At 43.2% G+C, this 25305-nt stretch overlaps 1 protein-coding gene across 1 annotated transcript; it reads left to right on the top strand.

The window, feature by feature from the left end:
• The first annotated feature begins 10702 nt into the window (after window positions 1-10702).
• DIO2 (iodothyronine deiodinase 2) lies at window positions 10703-22193 on the top strand. Its single transcript, XM_077820385.1, has 2 exons — window positions 10703-10924; window positions 21621-22193. Exons 1-2 carry the CDS (start codon window positions 10703-10705, stop codon window positions 22191-22193), a joined length of 795 nt encoding a protein of 264 aa, XP_077676511.1.
• The last annotated feature ends 3112 nt before the right edge of the window (window positions 22194-25305 follow it).

Here is a 25305-nt window from a genome sequence, read left to right as displayed (position 1 = left end):
ATCCAAAGTGACCACTCTCTTTACAATGTGTATGATAATCAAGGTGGGCCATTTCCAGCACAAATCCAAGTTTTACCAGAATGTCTGGGGGTGTGGGGGTAGGAAAAAACAAGGGGAAATAGGCTACCTTGCCTAATGACTTAGCCACTCCCAGTCTCTATTTAAGCCTAAATTAATAGTATCCAATTTGCAAATGAATTCCAATTCAGCAGTTTCTCGCTGGAGTCTGGATTTGAAGTTTTTTTGTTTTAAGATAGAGACCTTCATGTCTGTAATCGCGTGACCAGAGAGATTGAAGTGTTCTCCAACGTAGAGACTGTCCAGTTTGACCAATGTACATGGCAGAGGGGCATTGCTGGCACATGGTGGCATATATCACACTGGTGGATGTGCAGGTGAATGAGCCTCTGATAGTGTGGCTGATGTTATTAGGCCCTGTGATGGTGTCCCCTGAATAGATATGTGGGCACAGTTGGCAACGGGCTTTGTTGCAAGGATAGGTTCCTGGGTTAGTGATTCTGTTGTGTGGTATGTGGTGGTTGGTGAGTATTTGCTTCAGGTTGGGGGGCTGTCTGTAGGCAAGGACTGGTCTGTCTCCCAAGATTTGTGAGAGTGTTGGGTCATCCTTCAGGATAGGTTGTAGATCTTTAATAATGCGTTGGAGGAGTTTTAGTTGGGGGCTGAAGGTGACGGCTAGTGGCGTTCTGTTATTTTCTTTGTTAGGCCTGTCCTGTAGTAGGTGACTTCTGGGAACTCTTCTGGCTCTATCAATCTGTTTCTTCACTTCCGCAGGTGGGTATTGTAGTTGTAAGAATGCTTGATAGAGATCTTGCAGGTGTTTGTCTCTGTCTGAGGGGTTGGAGCAAATGCGGTTGTATCGCAGAGCTTGGCTGTAGACGATGGATCATGTGGTGTGGTCAGGGTGAAAGCTGGAGGCGTGTAGGTAGGAATAGCGGTCAGTAGGTTTCCGGTATAGGGTGGTGTTTATGTGACCATTGTTTATTAGCACTGTAGTGTCCAGGAAGTGGATCTCTTGTGTGGACTGGACCAGGCTGAGGTTGATGGTGGGATGGAAATTGTTGAAATCATGGTGGATTTCCTCTGGGGCTTCTTTTCCATGGGTCCAGATGATGAAGATGTCATCAATATAGCGCAAGTAGAGTAGGGGCGTTAGGGGATGAGAGCTGAGGAAGCGTTGTTCTAAGTCAGCCATAAAAATGTTGGCATACTGTGGGGCCACGCGGGTACCCATAGCAGTGCCGCTGATCTGAAGGTATACATTGTCCCCAAATGTAAAATAGTTATGGGTAAGGACAAAGTCACAAAGTTCAGCCACCAGGTTAGCCGTGACATTATCGGGGATAGTGTTCTTGACGGTTTGTAGTCCATCTTTCTGTGGAATGTTGGAGCAGAGGGCTTCTACATCCATAGTGGCCAGGATGGTGTTATTAGGAAGATCACCGATGGATTGTAGTTTCCTCAGGAAGTCAGTGGTGTCTCGAAGGTAGCTGGGAGTGCTGGTAGCGTAGGGCCTGAGGAGGGAGTCTACATAGCCAGACAATCCTGCTGTCAGGGTGCCAATGCCTGAGATGATGGGGTGCCCAGGATTTCCAGGTTTATGGATCTTAGGTAGTAGATAGAATATCCCAGGTCAGGGTTCCAGGGGTGTGTGTGTGCGGATTTGATCTTGTGCTTTTTCAGGAAGTTTCTTGAGCAAATGCTGTAGTTGCTTTTGGTAACTCTCAGTGGGATCATAGGGTAATGGCTTGTAGAAAGTGGTGTTGGAGAGCTGCCGAGCAGCCTCTTGTTCATATTCCGACCTATTCATGATGACGACAGCACCTCCTTTGTCAGCCTTTTTGATTATGATGTCAGAGTTGTTTCTGAGGCTGTGGATGGCATTGTGCTCTATCCTGAAGGATGACCCAACACTCTCACAAATCTTGGGAGACAGGCCAGTCCTTGCCTACAGACAGCCCCCCAACCTGAAGCAAATACTCACCAACCACCACATACCACACAACAGAATCACTAACCCAGGAACCTATCCTTGCAACAAAGCCCGTTGCCAACTGTGCCCACATATCTATTCAGGGGACACCATCAAAGGGCCTAATAACATCAGCCACACTATCAGAGGCTCGTTCACCTGCACATCCACCAATGTGATATATGCCATCATGTGCCAGCAATGCCCCTCTGCCATGTACATTGGTCAAACTGGACAGTCTCTACGTAAAAGAATAAATGGACACAAATCAGATGTCAAGAATTATAACATTCATAAACCAGTTGGAGAACACTTCAATCTCTCTGGTCACGCGATTACAGACATGAAGGTCTCTATCTTAAAACAAAAAAACTTCAAATCCAGACTCCAGCGAGAAACTGCTGAATTGGAATTCATTTGCAAATTGGATACTATTAATTTAGGCTTAAATAGAGACTGGGAGTGGCTAAGTCATTAGGCAAGGTAGCCTATTTCCCCTTGTTTTTTCCTACCCCCACACCTCCAGACATTCTGGTAAAACTTGGATTTGTGCTGGAAATGGCCCACCTTGATTATCATACACATTGTAAAGAGAGTGGTCACTTTGGATGGGCTATTACCAGCAGGAGAGTGAGTTTGTGTGTGGGGGGCGGAGGGTAAGAAAACCTGGATTTGTGCTGGAAATGGCCCAACTTGACTACCATACACTTTAGATAAGCTATTACCAGCAGGAGAGTGGGGTGGGAGGAGGTATTGTTTCATGGTCTCTGTGTATATATAATGTCTTCTGCAGTTTCTACAGTATGCATCCGATGATGTGAGCTGTAGCTCACGAAAGCTTATGCTCAAATAAATTGGTTAGTCGCTAAGGTGCCACAAGTACTCCTTTTCTTTTTGCGAATACAGACTAACACGGCTGTTACTCTGAAACCTGTCATTTTCTTTTGATTGAGCTATAATATATGACGACGCAAAAAAGAAGAGGTGATGATATCAAACCAACTGGTCTTTCAACTTTCTGTCTTTCCATAGCATTTTGAACCTTCATACAGCATCTTGACCAATAATACTATCTTTCTAGGAGACCCATATTATTGCAAGATCTTCCATAGTGACTCTTTGTGAACGCAGTTGAAAGCTTTGGTGAAATCTATGAAGTCCAAGACTAATCTTCTCTGGTATGTGAGCCCTTTCTCAACAAATTGTCTGAGGATAAAGATGTGACCTACACAAGATCTTTTCGGTCTAAAGCTTACTTGCTCATTATGCAGTTTTTCATTTTTGACCAATTTGATTCAGTTCAATAGTTTATACTGCAGAACATTTTCCTAGGTACTGAAAGTAATGTTATTCCTTGCCAGTTATCTCACACCAATTGGTTCCCTTTCTTTGGTAATTTTCAGATCACACCTTTGTTCCTATCCTCTGGACAGAGTTCTTTCTCCCAAACAATAAACACAGTACATGTACTACCCCATCCTCACCAGCTTTAAGCATTTCAGCAGTGATCTTATCTTGACCAAGCACTTTGCTGATTTTTAGCTGCTTGATTGCTTTCTCTACTTCTGTTTCTGAAATTTCTAGCAGTGAAAGGTTCGATCCTTATCTACTTCACATCCATTGATTTGAATTGTCGGCTCTTCTTGGCTGAGTTCTTCATTAAAATGTCCTCACCATAATTTCTTTTGTTCTACTTCTGTTTTTAACAATCTTTCATCTTTCGCTTTTACAATACCACTGTGACTCTGCAACCAGGATGACAATTGCATATGTAACCCAGCCCTGAGGCACAGCGGCTGCGTTTTCCTTTTTCTCCTCAGGGTTATAGGCCCTGGATTCACCTATAAGGGTACCTGGTGCCTCCAGCCAAGTAAATGCCTCCTAATGCAGAGAACACAAAGAACCTATCCCTTGGGAAAATATTCAACACCCAATCTCATACTGAGGAGTGTCAGTCAAAGCAATCAATCAGTCAATCAATAAAAATAGCTGTCACAATACCCAGAGAAATAAAACAGTAACTGGGGTTTTATTAGGTAACTGGGGAACTCAGAATAGGGAACAATGGAAAAGGGATCACAATAATAAAAGACAAAATTAACAATAAATAAACTCTACCCTTTCCAACATTTACAGACAGTGCATACTATCCTGCTTCTTCCCAGCACCCATCTAAACAGATAGTGAGTATTGGCTCAGTCTTTGGTGGGTACAGCACTGAAATCAGTGGCCAGCTGAAAACACAATATCAAAATAAATAAACCAGAGTGTTCTTACAAAGTATCCACACCAAGGATAGTATGATTGTCCTTGTGGCTCTCTAGTCTGGATTCAGATGTGCAGTTAGACTAGCTCTTGGTAGCCTAACCCTGACTCTTTCCTCAGCCTCCTGGGTTTCTGGCCTCTGCTGTGATGACACTATTCAGCATCCCAGAAATCCCCAAAAGGCTCAAAGTCTTCCCTCGGATAGGAATGTGGAGGGTAGAAAGGTCCTTCCTGGCTGTGTAGCTTTCCCTGCTATACTCCTAACACAGTCAACTGAAAGTAAAGTCAGCCCCTTTTCTCGCAGTCTTGGCTCATGAGTGGTCCCACATAGTGTAGCTAGCTGATTCTATCTCCCTCCCCTAGACTCTAGGAACTTAGGAAACAGCAACCTAGGAAACAGATTCCTGAGCCTCTGCCACCATTACAGCTGTAGAGCAGGGGTGACTCCCCTAGAGCCTCAGTGTGTTACTTCAGGAGCACGCACTCCAAAGGGGTTACACTTATGCATCTGCAACATTTTCTTAGAGTCACCTTTGACTGATGCATGTTCGGCTTCTCTTGCTTTTTTGTCAAGCCATTCTCTCTTATCTTGCTGACATAACTCCTTTACTTCTTTGCCTTTCTCTACATACACTATCACAGCTTGTATTCTTGTCATGTCACTTGTGGGCTGTAATACTTTGGTTTAATTTCAGTTGTAGGGTTTAGTGGAGGGGCTAGGTGGTGCTGGTAGCCTGTAATATACAGGAGGTCAGACTAGATCATCTGGTGGTCCTTTCTGGCGCTGAACTCTATGATTCTGTGAGACCTGCACTTGCCTCTTTTGGTTTTTTTACAGCTTTTTTTTCCTCAGTCACATTCCATTCCATGGCTACGTCCACAGTTTTCTTTCCTTGATCCAAGTGAAATTGTGGCTGCTTCCAAGCAGACATCTCTAAGGGAAGCCCATTGCTCTTCTATATCATCATTCATTCATTACCTACCACTCTTTAAATCAGTTTGAGAGCTGGATTGTAAAATCCCTCCTGATTTCTGGCAGGCCTGGCTCTAGGGATGAGGATTTGGGGACTCACTTGCCATATTGTATAACTTTTTATTCCCTCTGTCCACAGGCATCCTTAGTATTGGTCTTTTTCTCTTCTGATGTATTTTCCAAGTTCCTATTGGACAAAGTGTCTGCATCATAAAATCAGCCCCAGTTGTCTCCTCAGAGAGTCCAAGGACTGATTGGGCCATTGAGACTGTACTTCCCTCACAGCCCTAGCTGATTTCCCTCCAGGCGATGCTGGAGGCAACCAGGCAAGGTTGTGTGTTGGAAGCTTGCATTCTTGCTGCCTGTACTCTGTGTGCATAAATAAAGGAGTCCAGTGCTGGGGCTGTCAAGTCAGCACTTTTCACTGGTGCCAAAATCTCTGTATTTTGCCTTTTTAAATACATTTTTTAAAAAAAATCGCTTTTCCCAGAAAATCTGTTGCTTCCCCCAACCAGAATTAGGAGACAGATAATCAGTCAGCATCTTGATAATCCTTGAAGCAAGAGGATTGGTGATAAGGAGCTAAGAGGTTTTCTCTCAGTTGCAAAGAAAAACTGGGACATACCAAGAGACCAAATTCCTGTACTTGTGTAAAACTTTAGTAAGGAGGTTTTGCACAGAGGCAGGGAAGGCTGAAGGGAAGCTAGGCAAATCCCTCCCCCTGCCAATCTCGCTGCATTGCCTCTCCAGGAAGGATACATCAAGCTCCCAGGCTGTAGTAGTACTGGGGACCCACATGGGGGTTAAGGTCAGAAGATCCTGGGAGTTTGTGGGCCCACTGGCCAGCCCCCAACCCCCAAACTTCCCTCTGTATTGCTGCAGCCAGAGCACAGTGAAGCAGTGTTGTGTGGCATACCGGTAGTGTGAAGATCCCCCTGGCCTGGCCACTCTGCAGAAACTCAAAGCACACCTCCCACGAGCAAAACCATAGCAGTAGAGCTGGGTATCTCTTGCTGTGAGGAGTTCTTGTCCTGCTGTGTGGAAAAGATAAACTAATTTTCAAATGGTCCCACTAGGGCCTGAGGAAACCAAGTCAGAGCAATGTACAGCAATCAAGTTTCTTGATGGAATTCAAGGCTCTTCCATATAGGTGACCAGATACTATGGTGATGGGAGTCACTGTGAAAAAAAAATCTAGATAGATAGTTCATCCCTGTCTCACAGGTCAAGGCCCTGAAAGCAGTGAAGGGTTCTGGACATGTAAAGCAGACCCTTGTCCTTTTAAGCTGCAGAAAGCCAGTATGGACCTAGAACATCAATGCCTCTATCAGAGAAAGTGATCTGCCAGCTGCCCTGCAGTGAATAATAATCCAGCTGGCTCTCAAAGAAACATGCATTTGAGGTCAACTATCTCAGCAGCAATCACTCCATCTTCAACCTCTTGTGCCTGGGCAAAGTTATCAAGAGAATGGTGGGGAACAAACTTCAGAACTTAATGAATGTCAGTACCCTAGTGGTCTTGCTAGTGGGGTTCAAACCAGGACATGGCATAGAGATGGTTTTAATGTGTGATCTTCCTATGGCAATTAACAGAGCACAGACATGTATGCTGATACTGTTTATCCACATATAAGATCCAGTAGGAGTGGAAGGTGCAGCACTATGTTGGCTCTACTCATTTCTCTTAGACAAATCTCACTGTGGCATTTTTATCTTTCCCCTTACTGTGGTATCTGAACACCTCACAACAACCCTGTGAGGTTGGGAAGTACTGTTATCCCCATTTTACAGATGGGGGAACTTAAGCACAGAGAGGCTAGATGACTTGCCTAAGGTCATGTAGGAAGTCTGTGACAAAGCAGGGGAATTGAACTTAGGTCTCCCCAGTCCTAAGCTAGCACTTCAATCAGTGGCCACCTTTCCCCCCCAGAGAGTCAAATCCAAGAGATTCAAAAAGGCAGTTAGTCCTTTTCCCAAAGAGTTCTTGCATGCTGCGGTCTGCAAGGCTGTCTTTCCTCCTCTTCTTTTCAACTTGATGGGAGACCTCTAGGGGAGGTAGTGAGATGCCACAGATCCATATTACTAATGTGATGCTGAAGATAACCATTTCCACATCTGTTTCTCGGTAGATACAAGAAAAGGAGTACTTGTGGTACCTTAGAGACTAACAAATTTATTTGAGCATAGATTTGTTAGTCTCTAAGGTACCACAAATACTCCTTTTCTTTTTGTGGATACAGACTAACACGGCTGCTACTCTGAAACCTGTCAGTAGATACAGGCAGTGCTAACCCCCAGATATTGCAGTGCCTGAGAGAAATAAGGACATGGGTGAATGGCAGATGACTCAGGCTCAGCCCAGGGAACACAGAGCTGATGGTAAGAAGAGGGAGATACTTAGGGAAGCAGATGGGGATATTAACCTAATTATCTACCGAGAGCATTTATCCTCAGACTGTCAAGGTGATGTGCAGTCTCTGAGTTCTGTCTGTCTCATCACTGCTCCTGAGAACACAGATAGCCACAGTCTCAAGAAGTGCCTTCTATTATCTCCATCTAGTCAAAAACTCTTCAGAACAGGTGGCCACAGTGATTCACACATTTGTCACCTCCTGGTTAGAGTTTTGCAACACCCACTACCTGGGGCGAATGTCATGGCCACCTGGAAGCACCAGCTAGTACAAACTCCCTTAATCCACCTTCTACCAAGAAAGATCAACAAAAACATTTCATGTTATGTTCGATTGGCTCCCCATTCAGCTCCAGCTCCACTTTACAGGTCCTTAAGGAGCTAGAGTCTAACTGTGTTACAGACATCCTCTCCATCTGTAAATCACTGATGCAATTGCACTCAGTGGGTAGGTGAGGGTATGGCTGAGTGATCACAGGATTCAGGATGTTCTCAGTGCAGGTCCCTGGCTATGGATTTCCTTACTGCCAGAGAACAGGAAAAGCCCCAGCCAGACTGACTTGTATGCAAACCCTTCCCAATAATGATGATTGACGGTTGATTTGGAACTCCCCATGCCCCAAACTCTCTTTTAATATCATTTGGCAGTAGAGTGACCAGACAGCAAGTGTGAGAAATTGGGAGAGGGGCTGGGGGGGTAATAGGCACCTGTATAAGACAAAGCCCCAAATATCGGGACTGTCCATTTAAAATCGGGACATCTGGTCACCCTATTTGGCAGAATAAAGAAAGGGTATAGACAATGGGGTCCTTCACAAACAGAATAATGTAATTTTGGATGGTATATCTACTGGTGAGATAATGCATGATGGCTGTTTTTAAAAGGCCTGCAATCGAGAGATTAGGTATCCCTGCCCACGGCCACATAGTGAGTAAGTGTGAGAGCCAGAATTAGTACTCAGGAGACCCTTGTGCCTAGCATTGAGCTCACATCACAAGAACATGCTGACTTGTACACATTTGGAGATATAGAAATGCTTGTTAATAACTTGTTTTTGCAAGTTGGAGTTATACAGCTGAATCAGTGACACTGCAAACATTTCTATGGCAACAGAGTGATGTCACCAACAGCATTTTGACTTTACAACTGATTTCATTTGAAGGAAAAACTGAGCTTAGCCCCAGGACATTTCAGCATTTGAAATGGAAACACAGAAAGTCACTGTTGTGCATGTGGGGGAGGGGGGTCCTAGTGACTTCTGTGGGTTCTGCACCTGTGCCTAAGGGCAGAATTTGTGCCAAATATACATATTCTTTTCCCCCAAAGGGGTCTGAAAGTTGTTCCTGGGATGGTTGCAACACATTGGCGAGATGGTGTGAAGGAAGGTTTCACTGCTGCTGCCTATATGTCTGATCAGTGGGTAAACAGAGGAGCGAGGTGTGCCATTCAACCGATAACTTTGATCCCTGAGATGTGTGGTGATGGGGGCTTATACAAGCACCCAAATAAACAGATAAATTAACTCAAAAACAAAAAATGTAAAAGTGAATATAAAATACAGGAAATATTTCCCATGGGAGGTTTGAACCCTGTTAAAAATAGCTCAGAGGTACCCACTGATTTTAAAAGAAAAGTTAAAAGAAAATTAACAGTGCAAAGAAAAAAAATCATTTTCTTCAATATGGGGCTCCAAGGTGGGTTTTTCGCTTTCAAGCCACACATGGATCTTCCAAGAGATAATGAGTTCTCTGAGAGACTTTGAACTAAAAAAAGAGTTATTGACATTGGGCCAAATCCTTAGCTGATGTAAATGTGCCCCCATTTTAAGTCAATGGCTCTATGCTGATTTACACCAGCTGTGGATCTGGCCCACTATCTTTTCAGTCAGGAACTTCAACTTCAACAAAACTCATCGGAAAGCATATTCTCTCTCTCTCTCTATCTTACACACTAGCAGATGAAGTCAGTCCTGGGTGTTTTCTTATGTTTCCTTAAATACCGAGAAGACAACAAAAGATATTTAAAACACCATACACATTGTACTCAATGGGAGTGGAAGGGAAATGTACAGAAATATCCCCTTTCTAGGGATGCATCAACTCACACACCTTCCTGGAAAAGACAAAAGGGCAAGGCGGGGGAGGGGAGGGAGAAACTCAAGAGAAAACAACAGCAGAAGCCTGTGTAGCTGGATTATCTTCCATGTCATATGAAAATACTTTTTCCAAAGTTTGAAAGCGTTTCTTAAGAGCAGCCAGCAGCATATTGCGATTTCCCTCCTCTCCTTTTCAACAACAAAGCAAAGTTCCACCCTCCCTCCCTCTCTCTCTCTTTTCTCTTCTCTTAAAAAAAAAAAGTTTTGAGAATTTCACTTTTCTATTCACAGCAGCCCTGGCCAAAGTAAAGCCCTCTTTTACATTGACGTCAAGATCTTTACCAAGATTAGGGTTTCATTTCTGTATTGCAGCAATTAGCCAGGGAATGTATAAAAGGCTTCAGGGAAGCAGGCTAGGACTCCAGAGGGAAAGCACTTTGCACCACAGACAGATAGCGAGAGAGAGGAGGGAGACAGGGGCACACGGAGAGAGGAACAGAAAGTTTGTGTACAAAGACCTTAAAAAAAAAAAAAGTAGCGTTGCACCTGGTAACACCGGTGACACAGAAATCAGAGGTCTGCTTAGTGCTTAAATAGCTGAGAAACAATGGGACAGGAGAGGAAAGTGAACGATCTCTGCTTAAATTGTATAACTGCAGGGAAGTGGAAGCACAGCTGTCTCTGTCTTTAACGGGCTCAAAAGGGCTATTGCATAAGGGAAACATTTTAGTCCCTGAAAAAGGAAAAGCAGCTCAGAACTGAATGAATTTCACGCTGAGTTATGGTTTTGACCAGCTTGAGTATATTTAATCATCCCTGCGGCCGCTGAGAGAAAGAGGCGGGAGGTGGAGGGGGCTGATGAGTTTTTAAAAAATGCCTTTGATTTTATTTTATCTTATTTTTTAAATGAGTGTTCAGGGCAAACAAGGGAGCTGAAGGGAACCCGTTGGGGAGCAGCAGCAGGGAAGATGGGTCTGTTAAGCGTGGATTTGCTGATCGCGCTTCAGATCTTGCCGGTTTTTTTCTCCAATTGCCTCTTTCTTGCACTCTACGACTCTGTGATCCTCTTGAAGCACATGGTGCTGCTGCTGAGTCGGTCTAAAGCGGCGCGTGGCGAGTGGCGAAGAATGCTGACCTCGGAGGGGCTCCGCTGCGTCTGGAATAGCTTCCTTCTGGATGCCTACAAACAGGTGGGTAGGTGGGAAGGGGGACGGAGAGGAGGTAAGAAAAGGCACCCCCGTTCCTGGGGGGGGGGGGGGAGCTGTGCGCTCTGCACGATGTTTCCCCTTTGTGCCCTGCCAAAGCTAGAGCTTGGTTTGGCATTAGGGGGAGTGGAAAACAGCTGTTCTTCAGGAGGGCAGGGGACTGGGATTTAACAGACCTTGGTTCTGTGTCCTCCTCTGCCACTGTCTCCCTGTGCAATTTAGGGCCAAGTCATTTAACTTTTCCCTGCCTCCCTTTTTCTAGCTGTACCGGGAGGATAATGGTACTTATCTTTGTAAAGTGCTTTGAGGGTGTTGGATGAAACATATTATATAAGCGCTGAACATTATTAAATACTTTTGTCAACCATTTAACCAGTGCAATATCTTCAGAAGTTATACAAAATTAGGTCTTTAAATAACATCTCAAGGTGATCTGAATGCCCAAGATAGCAAAGGATTAAACATAACCCTATGTCATTGTATCATCACTTTTATTCAGCTCATCTGTTAATTTTTGTATTGGGAAGGAGGGCACAGTGACAGTGTGAGTAGGTTTTAAAAAAGAGAGTCCCTTTTCTCTTATGAAAGTGGTGAAAACAGGACATGACAAAGCTTAAAAATAAACCTGTAACCAGCTGAGGGACAGTTGCCTGGTCTTCTTCTTAGCCACACGCACAATGTGCCTCAAGTGGCACGTGACCAGGATTCATCACTGAATTTGGTCCGCTGGTGATTTTGGTTAATAATGCTAATAGCAGTTACACAACACATGCTCTTTCCAAGTTCCACACAAACATTAACTAATGAGCCTGGATAAAACCCCTGAAAGTAACTGTATCCCCACTTGATAGATTGGGAAACTGAGGCACTGAGCCATTAAGGATTTTGCTCCAGATTATCCAGCAGGTAAGGGCTTGTCTATGCAAATGCCTTGTTTGCAGCAAACCGGGGCGTGAATATACCCTGCACTAGCCTACTTAGCACCAAGAATCCATGTGGACCCAGCTACCATGTACTAAAAGTTCCCCAGTGCTCTGTAATCTGCTTCCATTTCAAAGAGGGATAGACCAAAGTGCACTAGGGAAATTTTAGTGTGTGGCAGGAATGTTCAGGTGGACACTTAGCTTGCATCAGGCTAGTGCAGAGTAAATTCACACCATGACTTGCTGTGAACTAAGTATTAATTTAGACAAGGTCTACGAAGCAAAGCTGGGATTAGAAACCAGAAGTTGCTGTCTCGCAGCCTTGTGATCAGTTTATTGGAATGTGCTGTTTTATTAAGATTATTTAAAAACAGAAACCCATCTGATGGACTTAGGTTAATTATCTCTTGTATCCTGTCTGAACCATAGCTATATATCTGCTGAAAATATTTCTTGTTGTGTTACTTCTCCTCCCCCTACAATAGCATTATATATTTACTCTTAAGTAGAGCTGTCGGGAGCTACTGACAGTGGTGCTTAGTTACTGATTTAGTTTGATATATAGCACCAATTGCATGTCCTGAAGCTCATGTACATAATTTTCCATATATAAAACAAATACAAATTATTTTAGCTATCTCAACCGCAATCAACTCCTTAACTCACCACAATACAAATCAAATATTTGTAAAATATAAGATTTCTAATCACTTCTATCACACGTTAATCTCCAAAACACTTCAGATATTAACTAAATAAATGTCTCCATGCCCTTGTGAAGTAGGCTGCTAAACGTCATTATTCCCATTTTGCTGCTTGGGGAAGTGAGACAGAAAGATGAACATGCGACTTGATCATGAGTACAGAGGAAACCAGTAGCCGAGCTGTGATTAGCACTCATGTAAACCCAGCTCCTAGGCCTGGGCTCTGAACATTGTGCCTCACATTGGGAGAAGGCTCAGACTTTCACTAGCTTCCTGAAGGTGAATGGAAATGTTTTAAAAGTCTCCAAAAAGCCTTATATACATGAAAACTCTTTAACTTCTGTAGTAAGTTACATCAACGTTCAAATGATGCATAATGCACTTTAAAAGAAAGCCATTAAATTGCTTCCTTCTTTCCATTCCTGCCAAGAGCTGAGTTCATGATTCAGTGTTTCCTCATCTGCTACTGATGGCATCACTGACACCTGAAGGAGTGGGTAGCTCTTCACTGGTGTTAGCAAAGAGACTCAAATCTTAACTTCAGGGCTTAGAAGGTAATAAAAAGCCTTTTATTTTACCTTTAAACTGCCTAGAACATGTCAACCATATCATGTAGGGCGATATCCTGGTCCCAGTGAAGTCAATGGCAAAATTCATATTGACTTCAATAGGGCCAGTATTTTACCCCGCCCCCCTGTCTCAAAAGGGGGCAGCGGGTGTGGGGTGGGGATTCCTTCACAGCAGTGACTCTTAAGGAAAGGCTCACAGTGCCTTCACAAAGCACCTGTTTGAGTAACGATAGATATCATTGGAAAGATTCCTGTTGACTTCAGTGATGAGGCCCAAAGAACACTGAAGATTCCTGATTGTTGTAGAGGCAGAGGTGAGTATGAGAGCCAAGTTTTAGAGGAGACACGATACATTGAAGGTCAGTATTAAGAATGGAAGAGGATTAGGTTGTAAATTGTTTGCATATGAATCTCTGGGAGTCTCCTGCCACTTCTGCAGGGGAAGGGAGAAAAAAAGCTAGTTAAATTGAAAGCTAATTTGCTCTGGTAAAGTCCACAGGAGACCAAACGTCTGCAGCTCTGTGGCATAAATGTGAACAAACAATGCAAAACAGCGAAATGCATGAACCTAAAGAGTGTTCACCAGGAACTCTCCACAAATGTATAGTTTTCCAAGTCCTGAAACGGATTTTACATGTCAGAACCACTTAACTGCTGTACTCCCAAATCCAGCTGGGCAGAGGGGGTAGATGTCAATCAGATTTAAATATATGCCTAACATTTGGCATGTGCTTAACTGCCTTTCTGAATAAGGGCCTTCTTCACTAGTAATAATACTTTGCAGTTAAATAGCGCGTGTCAAATGAGCATCTCAGAGCATTTTACGAATAGTAAGTAAACGCACAAACTCTCTGTGAGGTATGTAATCCCCATTTTACAGATGGGAAAACTGAGGCACAGCTAGTTGAAGTAGACCAAAGCCACACAAAAAGACAGTGGAAGAACCTAGAATGAAACCAAGAGCACCCAGTCCCAGCACCCAGTCTAGTAATAATACTACCTAGCTGTAATGTAGTGCTGCTCTTCATCCATAAATTTCAAAGCACTTTACAAAGGTATTATTTTACAAAGGGGGAAACTGAGTCAGAAAGAGGTGAAGTAACTTGCTCAAGGTCACCCAGCAGGCCACTGGTGGAGTTGAGACTAGAACTCAGGTCTCCTGTCTCCCAGCCCAGTACTCTAGCCACTAGACACACTACCTCTCCAAACAAATTAGTTACCTTTGAAATTTTTAAAAAGAATTTACAGGGGAAAATTGACTAGCAATGATATTGTGAAATAAACTAGTCCGTAATAGCTATTCTGGAATAATTCCATGTGTGGATACTATTCCAGAACAAAAATGATTTTATTCCAGAATAATTACTCTGGCTTGGAAGTGCACTAATGATTGCAGAATAAAGTGACTTTTATTTCAGAACAGTGCCTGCACGGGGAGCTATTCTGGTCAATCGCCATGTAGGCAAGCACATAGTACAGGGGTGGGCAAACTACGGCCCGGGGGCTGCATCCGGCCCTTCATATGTTTTAATCCAGCACTCAAGCTCCTGCTGGGGAGTGGGCTCCGGGGCTTGCCCTGCTCCAGTGCTCCAGCTGGGGGCTTGCTCCGCTCCATGTGTGCCATGGCTCTGCGTGGCTCCCGGAAGCAGTGGCATGTCCCCACTCTGGCTCCTATGCATAGGGGCAGCCAGGAGCTCTGCATGCTGCCCCTGCCCCAAGTGCCACCCCTGCAGCTCCCACTGGCTGCAGGGGCAGTGCCTGCGGATGGGGCAGTGCACTGAGCCACCTGGCTGTGCCTCTGTGTAGGAGCCGGAGGGGGAACATGCTGCTGCTTCTGGGAGCTGCTTCAAGTAAGTGCCACCTGGATCTTGCACCCTGCCCTGATCCCCCTCCTGCCCTCTGAACCCCTTGGCCCTAGCCCGGAGCACCCTCCTGTACCCCCAACCCTTCATCCCCAGTCCCACCCCAAAACCCATACCCCCAGCCGGAGCCCTCACCCTCACCATACCCCAACCCCCTGCCCCAGCCCAGAGCCCCCTCCCACACCCTGAACTCCTCATTTCTTGTCCCACCCAAGAGCCTGCACCCCCAGCTGGAGCCTTCACTCACCCCCCACACTCCAACCTCCAATTTTGTAAGCATTCATGGCCCGCTATACAATTTCCATCCCCAGATGTGGCCCTCGGGCCAAGAAGTTTGCCCCCCCCGACATAGTACATTACACCCAGATTTGTACTTGTTATTCCTATCTTTCTGATGGGACTTGCTTCTAGTTCTGGAAGATCCCAAATGTTGGACCTCAAAACTGTAAATTTTTTATGTATAAGAAAGCTATTTTAGGTTATTTTAAAAGTGTTTTAAATATGTTAGTTAACATTTTAATCTCCTTTTGTGGACTCTAAACAGCTGAATTCATCATGATGCTAAGGCATATGCCCTTACCAACAGAAGAGTTAAATATTGTTCCAATAACATTTTTCAATCCTTCTATAACAGGCTTTCTGCATTTCTGTAAAATATGAGGCACATAGAGTATACTTGATGTGATGTGAAATAAATGCTTTATTGTCACTCATATGGATGACCTATATAATTAATTCAGAAGCAATATAAATATCCCCCAAACTCTCTCTTTCTCTCTGTGTATGCATGCAGAGAGATATACATGTTTTCCTAGTAATCATTTCACTCACCGTTTCTATGGGAGAACACAGCTGTTTGTAAACAGCACACAGCAACACTACAGAACAGTTAAGAGAGGAAAGCAGTGTCCAAATAATAAAAAGCACCCTCGGCTTTCTCTGAGATGAAGCCTAGTCTGCTAGCTCTGTTAACTCCCATTATAATAGTTAGCCTTATTCTAAAGAACCTCTCTTTGCAACACATCTTGTACGTGCAGTCCATAATTAGGGGTGGTGTAGAGCCATGTTTGACTCACAAGGCTACTACACCCCGTGGCCCTGCTTCCTCGTTGGAGGAGAAAAAGGAGGGTGTTATATAAATCGTCAAGCGGGAACAGCGTAGTCACTATCAACAATTAATCTGGCAGATGTTCAAATCAGAAACCAGAACTCAGGAAGTTGTAAGAAATATACTAATCACAGATAAAATGTACATGAGAAAATAAACAAACAAACAAACATCAGAGAATTACTCAGTTGTTCCTATTTTTCTGGGGGGAGAGGGTGGAGGGAGGAGGGAAATAAGATCTTATGTAAAATGTTCCAGTGTAAGAGAATGCTGTACATTTGCTAAACAAGTAAATCAAAGTATCTATTGTTTGCCCACTGAGGATGTTAAAGTCTTTTATTTTGCTACTAGATCCTCCCTGGTGATAATGTCCTAACCAAAAGGCTGCCTCAAGTTTCTGCTGCTGCATGCAATAATAGTTTATAACAAGAGGACAATGGAAAAATTCCATTGCAAAGTTAAGAATGGGTATTCCATTAGAAAGCTATGAAGCTCGCTGTCCAGTGATTTATAGCTTTCATTTCTAGTCCTCAAAGAGTAGCAGGAAGTAGGGTCTTAAACCTGTCACTTGTCCAAGATTGAATATTGCCTATTCTGCACCTCCGCACCAGTGTAATTTTGAGGGATAATTCTATATTTGGATTGTGTTTTAAATGGAATTTGGTTGAAGCAGCTATATTATTTGGAATGTCAGAAGACATTCTCTCTCTCTCTCTCCCCAATACTACAGTGATCAGAATGATATAAATAGTTTGATTGATGGATTGATAGCTAAGTTTATGTGTGCAGTTCTTTCCTGTCTCTAAAAAGGATTGAACCAAAAGCAAGCTCTCACATAAAGACTCCAGAATTTAGAGAAAGTTTGGATCTGGATCCAATCTTCAGGGGACGGGCCCATCTCTTGATTTAATAGTAGATTAAACCAGTGCTATGAGCTCTGATGGAAGCTCAGTTAAATCATCAGACATACCATCAAACCCATGGCCCTCTTCCCATGTAATAGGTGTACTCATTCCTAGAAGCACCAGCATGCAGCTCAACATCTGGAAGGGTATGACAGCTTCTGACAACATGGATTGCTCAATGGTGTTCTGAAACATTGCAGTGCAATATTTGCAAAGGTAGTATAAAGAGCAAGTGCCCCATTTCCTATTGGTCAGCTTTTCAGCATACCACTGGGTTACAATGCTACTTTGGGAGGCTTTTCAGACAGTAGAGCAAAGACCTCTTAGCCCGAACCCTTATTTACTCATCATCTTTGTTTATTTTGACCTGGAGAGTAAGGAAGTGTCTTTCTTTGAATTTTATGGCAATTTTAGAATTGTAAATTTAATGTAATTTAAAATTATAGAAATAAAATTATAGAAATAAGCCCTGTACTAAAAAGGAATTGTCAAATAGTTTTAGGTCCCAAATGTAAGCATTGTGTAGTGTTTAAAAATATTTGTCCCCCCAAACCTGTATTAATAGCACTGATTTTACAAAATGTAACATTAGCAAAATTATTTTCACTGAAATTTTCAACCACAAATGATGATAAAAGAAACTTAAAACTACTACTACTAATAATAATAACTAAACCTTCCCCTCAGTATTGGGAACCCAAACTCTACAGGGCTTGGGCTTGAACTCCAGAATCGGGAAGTCGGGCTGCCAACTCTTCCCCGAATGCCCCTTTACCTGGACAATATTGTTAACAAATAATAATAATGAAGACCTCAGTCACATCTTGTACATACAGCCCAAAATTAGGGGTGGTGCAGAGCCGTGTTTGACTCACAAGGCCACTACGCTCCATGGTCCTGCTTCCCCATGGTTTACTCTCACCTGTCTTTGGAGCATTATGTGCCCCTAGGGGAATATAGAGGGAGTAGAAGTGGAATTCTGCCAGGTCCTTATGTGGGAAGTGAGGACTCCTTATGTGATTCCCCCTGCAGTGCATTCTCATATATGGGCCAGTCATAGTTTGTCCCTAAGTGAGTAAGGAGGGGAGGGTTTGGCCAATGATTTTTATTAGGACTGTCATTTTAATTCTTCTTCTCCCCCATTCCTCTCTCAGCCTCACAGACCTGAACCTAAATAAAGAGCAAGAGCACTGATGAAATCCAGCGTCCCCTGTTCTCCCCATCTTGTACACACTGTTCTAAAAGCAAATGCCCTCTTCCCTGTGGTGAATGAACAGTGGACATTAATGTATACTCTTCCAGGAAGGGACCTTAGGTGATTTATATGCAGTGTGGGATTCCTACACAACTTTGGGTCTTGTAAAAAAGCAAATAATACTAATACTGAATAACCCTGCCGCCAGAGCCTGACAAACATCTGGATGAGGCTCTGAGAAATGACAGGCTCTTCTGGGGCAGCATTTTACTGAATAGAATCAAAGCAAAGAGAAGAACTTGAAATGGAGTTAAGAGCTCAGGGGGTTCTGTCCATAGCCAGTAACTGGGCTCCAATTCCTAATACGGCGTGTCCATATTTAAATGACTAATTAATTATCTGGCAACACCTATATTCTTTAGGGAGCTGATGTAGCCTGATGAGCCTGGCCAGTGGTTCGAAAATCCCTGATGTGGGGCACAAAAGCAATTTTTCAGTGCGCAGGATCCCAAGAGGGATACGTTAGATCTGTTAAAAAGCAAAGCAAAAAGAAAATAAATGAGGAGATGATGTTTTGTCTATGGGGCTTTTCCCAGGCCGTGCGTAAAATGTACAACAAAGTTGGTAGTATGTTCTGTTTCCAGCTTGTGGTTTATGAATAGGTCTTTCTTTTCCTCCCCTTCCCCTTCATTTTGCAGTCGACATGATAAAGCAGCACTAGTGTTGCTCCCCCATTCCACTGCGCACAACACTCCAGAACAAGATGCCCCGTATCAGAGCAGTCAAATGGGTGCACGTTATTGCTTTGAGGTGGGGAGATCCCTTTGCTTGTGGAGATGGGGGGGGGGCTCACCGTTCATGGGCTAGCTTGCTGTCCTCTGAAAGCAGGATCATCCACCTCAGCTTGGGACCCATAAGGCCAGCGTTGACTGACTAAATAGTCAGCACAGAAGTGCGTGATTATATGAATTCTGGAGCCAGAGTTATTGCATGTGAGAGAAGTTCTGCTGGTTTGTTTCTTAGAACATATCTTTTGCAGCTTTTGTGTAAGATTTCAAAAGCAGTTCGGCTGACTATTATGTGGCTTTTTTGATAGGCATTTTCATTGCGTCAATTTTTTTCCAATAGCTATTTTTTTCCTTTCTGTAATAAATAATGATAACAAAGAGAACAGAAAAGCCCCACAATGCAGATGATCAGTGAGGATGATATTGTCATCCTGTGTCAATCCCATTCCTGAGTTTGGTGAAATGAAGAGGCCCTTTGGGAACGTCAGAACTTCATCAAGACCAATTAGCGGAGATGTTGCTGCTTGTGTTTAAGCATTAATGACTGGGCAGGGTTGGGTTTTTGGAGTGGCTAACATTGGCATAGAACGAGGCACCGACCTAATTACTCCTCTGCAGGAGGAGAAAATGCCTTGTGAATGCCTGCTTGGCAAGGATGTCTCATTAAAGACAAAGCGGCAAACACAAGCTCTCCTTGAAGCAAAAATTAACATGATAGGTACCCCATTGCCGTTAGACTTTCTTGTGGCTGTGGGAAATAAAATGAGGTTAGCCACACCGGGGAATATCTTGGCTGCTTTTTAGTCTACAGGGTGTCATGGAACCAGTTTTTATTTTGTCTCTAAACCTCATCTTTTTGGTTTGCAAGGAATACTCTTCCTGTGGGAGGCACAGAGAACACCCTTGCATTGTTGGAGCACAGTCACACATGCTAACACCCTTGGCACCAATGTGAAGTAATAATTGAAGGGCACTATTATACTAATGTCCAATTGAAACAATTTTGATTTTTCCCTCCAGGCTTTAGGAATCTATACATTGAAAGTGGCATTTGGTAGAGCTGAATGCAGAGTTGGGAAAGAGGAATTTACTCAGTGAATATAGCCTCTTTTTCCGCCCACATAATATTCATAAGCAGATTGTGGTTTTCCTCAAATGTATTGATGAGTATAAAGCTGGTCAAAAAATGTTCGTTCATAATATTTTTCCAAAGTAAAACTGGAAAAAATTGGGCAAAATGAGGCCCATCTACCTCACAGGCACGTTGGGAACTTCTTTAATTAGCTATATGTTCCAGTAGCATTAAATACAACAGTAAAAATTCCCATAAAATCCGTTGGCTTGAAGAGAGAGTCAATGGCCCACCTTGATTATCATTACAAAAGGTTTTCTCCCCTCCGCTCTCCTGCTGGTAATAGCTCATCTTAAGTGATCACTCTCCTTACAGTGTGTATGATAACACCCATTTTTTCATGTTCTGTGTGTATATAAATCTCCTCACTGTATTTTCCACTGAATGCATCCGATGAAGTGAGCTGTAGCTCACGAAAGCTTATGCTCAAATAAATTGGTTAGTCTCTAAGGTGCTACTAATACTCCTTTTCTTTTTAGGGGAAAGGAAGAACAGGTTCAGTGTCAATTACCCTTTGAGAAAGTGGAACTGAACCACGAATGATCATATAATTATGAGGGACAGTTAGGTTTCAGGTGAAGAGGTGACATCCCTGTACCTACAATGTGCTCATTGCTGGATTTTAGCTGTAATGGAGAAGATTTTTCCCCACATCAGCTGAGCATTCTGCTTTCAACTCTGGTTCTTACTGGTTCTGGCTTTTCAGGAGGCAACGCTTGGTAGTAAAATCTGTGATGGCCTCTGTGGGCCAAATTCAGAAGTCCTTAGAGTTCTTATTCAATTGAAACTCCCGCTAGCTTCAGTAAGAGTGTATTTTCTGAATACAGTCTGGATTAGGACCTCAGGATTTGGCCCTATATGAATTCAATCAAAACAGTATTTATTTCTGAACATCATGAGATAGGCAGGAGATGAGAAGAGAGAAACATTGGCAGGGAAATAAAGAGACAATTACGGTGTTGTTATAGAGCTTGATGCCAAGGAGAGATGTGCAGGAGTTGCAGTGCCTGGACTTATTAATTGTCTTTTATAGTATAGTATAGTACTTTGTAATTCCATAACATCTTTCAGAGCACCTTTTAGTCTTTAGTCAATCTTCACAACACCCTTGTGTGATACATACATATTATCTCCATTTTATAGATGGGAAAACTGAGGCACTGATGGGTGCAAGGACTTTCCCACAATCACACAGTGAGTCAGAGTCAGATCTAGCGATAAGGCCATGAACACCTAACTACCATCCACCTCCTTCAGACACCAGACACTCTCTTCTCTCCTCATGCTGCTTCAGGAGAAACACAGCAATGGGAGAAGACACTGGTCTTATACAGATCATTTGCTTAAAACCAGGATCTTTGCAGCATTTTCTGTGTAGGGAGTACACTGTGTTGTCTGAACAGCTGACTGTGTTTGTTTAGTGAGAGTGAACATGAAAGACACTGTGGAAGCAAGTCACAGTAACTCGTCATGTCTTTATTTGTTTTGCCATCAGGTGAAATTGGGAGGAGAAGCCCCAAACTCCAATGTGATCCACATAGCTAATGGCTGCAGCAGCAGCAGTATCAGAAGGAAAAGTGTTGGCGGGAAATATGGAACCAAGTGCCACCTTCTGGACTTTGTCAATTCAGAGCGCCCGCTGGTGGTTAACTTTGGTTCAGCCACCTGACCCCCATTCACGAGCCAGCTGTCGGCCTTCGGCAAGCTGGTGGAGGAGTTCTCAGGTGTGGCTGATTTCCTGTTGGTCTACATTGATGAGGCTCACCCATCGGATGGCTGGGCCGCCCCTGGGATCTCTTCCTCCTCATTTGAGGTGAGGAAACACAGGAACCAGGAAGACCGATGTGCTGCCGCTCACCAGCTTCTGGAACGGTTTTCCTTGCCACCCCAGTGCCAAGTGGTAGCTGACTGCATGGACAATAATGCCAATGTGGCCTATGGGGTCTCCTTCGAGCGAGTGTGCATTGTGCAGAGACAGAAAATTGCCTACCTGGGGGGCAAGGGCCCCTTTTTCTACAACCTCCAGGAAGTCCGGCTTTGGCTGGAGCAAAACTTCAGCAAGAGATGAAATCCAGCCTAAGATGAGCGAAGTGTGTCAAGAGCCTTGTCCCTTTAAAGTGATATAAAAGGGAAAAAAACACACAGTTTTACAATAGGTCTTTTGGGGCCTATTGCAGGAGAACAGGTTCAATAATAAGGTCAAATGAATGCAAGCTAGGAAAAAAAAAATAAATAAACCCAGCACATAAAAAGAGAATTGTGTGAGACAACCCTACTCCTGCCTTCTTAACAGGACAGAAAAGGCCACTGTGAAAAATGCTGGTGCTGAGCATGAAAGGTGGTGGGATGAGATTTCTCTCCCACCCTTTTCACAACATGTTGACTTTAGGTTGAGAAGAAAGCATTGCTTCCTGGAAGGCGATTCTGCGGAGAGGCAACCTCATGTATTTGATCAGGGACCATCTCATTTTTCCATTGAGGCCTGTGTAGGCAGCTTGCCAGCAGCCTGAGACCTTCAATTAATTTGCAAAAAATGGAGTGGATTATGGCTGCCTTCCTGTTTTGATACAGAGGTATGACCCAGCAGAGAGTGCAAGATCCACCATGCAGTGCAAACTGCCTGCTCAGTACAAGATGAAACATTGTATGTGGTTCTTGGTACTCTCTACAGGTAGCTTCTCTCAATTGTGTGTGTGTACAGTACACACACACATGCACACACTCTTAGGCCTCTGTATGTTAACAATTAAATTGGCAGCAGGCCACACCATAAAACTCCATAGGCTGCATTTGGCTCTCAGGCTGCACATTGGTCACCACTGTGAGAGAGAGAGAGTGAAGGAAAGAGGTGATGGGTGTGGGGGAGAAGAAGGATACAGAGGAAAGAGGCTGCAAGATCCTAAGATCAAAGGAGTGAGGGAGAAAGAAACAGAGATTGTGTAATAAAACTATAACTTTTGCCTTTGAAAATTCAGAAAGTGGGATGGTTTGTCACGAACACACACACACATATATACACACGCATAGTTCATGCCCAGGGCAAGAAAGAAGAGTTCAGCTGATGCCAGCCTTCAATATGTGGAACTGAAAAAATGTATTTATCAGTGCTTTTTTCTTTTTCTTTCTTAAACAGAAACAGCAGAGAGAGAGAATTAGGGGTTATTTTGTGTTTATTTTAGTAAAAGTAATTTATTTCTTTTGACATAGCAGGCATATTTTTGAGCAGGGGGGACTTACACACCAGTTTACCTCATTGGAATTGAAACCTGTCCAGTTGATTACCCTGTTAAAGTGCTCAAGTTGATTTTTGCTATCCTAAATGCCTGCATTTAGTTTACAGCCATATTAGTTCATTGGAAAGTTAAACAGTCTTTAGCCTCAGTAACTGCAATTCTGTTGGGCAGGATAGCATTTTGTTCATGTTTCATTCTTCTTCTCAGAAGCCTTTCCGGGGAAAAAAAAACCCACCGCGCTGGTCTCACAGTCACCACCTTATTTCTCTGAAGAGGTTAAGGATGAACTGAGTGAATTATCAAGAACAATTGTAACAAATGGCTGGGTTTCTCAAGAATGGCTGAGGGGAATATTCCGAAGTATATTTAAAGAGACACTGTCAACTTAGTCTAGGCCTTAAATATGTTGAGGTTTTGTAAAAAATTAAAGGATTTTACAAAACCTAACACAAATGGACATGCTTCCATTGTGCTAGTACATGAAAACTGGGAAGTGAAACTGACTAATTACAAGAGTGAACCTGACCAGCCTAGTTTCACAGTCCAAGCTGAGAGAAATGCAAAACAAGCAAACAGCATAAAGTGGGGAAAATTAAAGAAGAATATTAAATCTCTCACCCTGCTAATCACCTGAGATGTTAGTACAAACACAGGGAAGAACTGAAAAAAGAAAAAGAGAAATTTCTATTTTACAGTGTCCCTTTAATCACACATGGCATATTTCCTTTTGTTTTGGTGTGAGTCAATTCAGCTAATTCACATGGCATTTTTTGAAAAATCTGGCTCTTTGAAGCACAGACATGACATTTTGACAGCTGTGTGAGTGTGATTTCTTATGCATCCAGGTTCATGCCTCCCCCCGGATGCATACACAAACCCTGGTAACGCATCCCAGAGAAACTGGCGGGGAATGGACTTCAGAGAGCCAAGTTCAGCTGGGTGGACGGAAGAGCATGGTACTCCTGTATTTCAAGATTTCATAACTGCTCTAAGTAATTTGTGATGAGGGGGGAAAAAAGGGAAGATGACATACACCGTTGTCGTCTTTAGGGTGGGCCAAGGGTATTTAGTAAGAGGTAAGAAGAAAAAAATGAACAATGGAAAATGTAGGCTGAATATTCATCTCCTCCAATGTCCGCCTTCTGGTATCGAAGCCTGACTTTTCAGACCATTCAGTGAAGTGGTCATGACTTACCAATTATTATGGTAGATTGCTACACATTTGTATGACTGTGTGGGAGAGCCACCTTAAACCTATGAACACAGAAACATAGGAATTTCCTACTGGATCAGATAACTAGTTCATCTAGTGCAGTATCCTATCTCCAATAGTGTCCAGATGCTTTAAAAGAAGGTGCAAGAATCCCTATGCTGGACCATTCTGAAGTAACCTGTCCACAGGAGTTACTTGTTCGTAACCACAGACAGTTAATGATTGGCTTGTGCCCTTATAAGTTTTATCCTTCCTAGTAAAAAAAAAAAAAGAAAAAAAAAGAGGAGTCCTTGTGGCATCCAAATACATGTGTTAGTCTCTAAGGTGCCACAAGGACTACTCATTCTTTTTGCTGATACAGACTAACATGGCTACCATTCTGAAACCTGTCATCCTTTCGAGTGTGACTGCAGATGTCCTCATTATCCGTATATATGCCCCGTCCTTTTTGGGAATTCTATGAAGAATTTGAGCTCAATTATGTCTTGTGGCAGTGAACCGGATGATCAAAATACATCCTGTGTTTTATTTTGCTTTAAATCCTTTTATCAAATTTGTTGCCTTTCAATTTAATTGAATTTCCCCTTGATCTTGTATTATGAGACAGAGTAAATAGGGGCACCCAATTTTCCTTCTGTGTGCCATTATTTTGTATACTTTTGATGCAAGTCTTATTTGTGTCCTTTCTAAACAAAACAAGCCTAATCTTTCAATTCCCTTATATGGGTCCATAT

Source organism: Eretmochelys imbricata, chromosome 6 (genome assembly GCF_965152235.1).
Source record: "Eretmochelys imbricata isolate rEreImb1 chromosome 6, rEreImb1.hap1, whole genome shotgun sequence".
In the NCBI taxonomy this organism is placed as follows: domain Eukaryota; kingdom Metazoa; phylum Chordata; order Testudines; family Cheloniidae; genus Eretmochelys; species Eretmochelys imbricata.
Note: the sequence above shows the minus strand (reverse complement) of the source record. Positions and strands in the feature narration are given on the sequence as shown.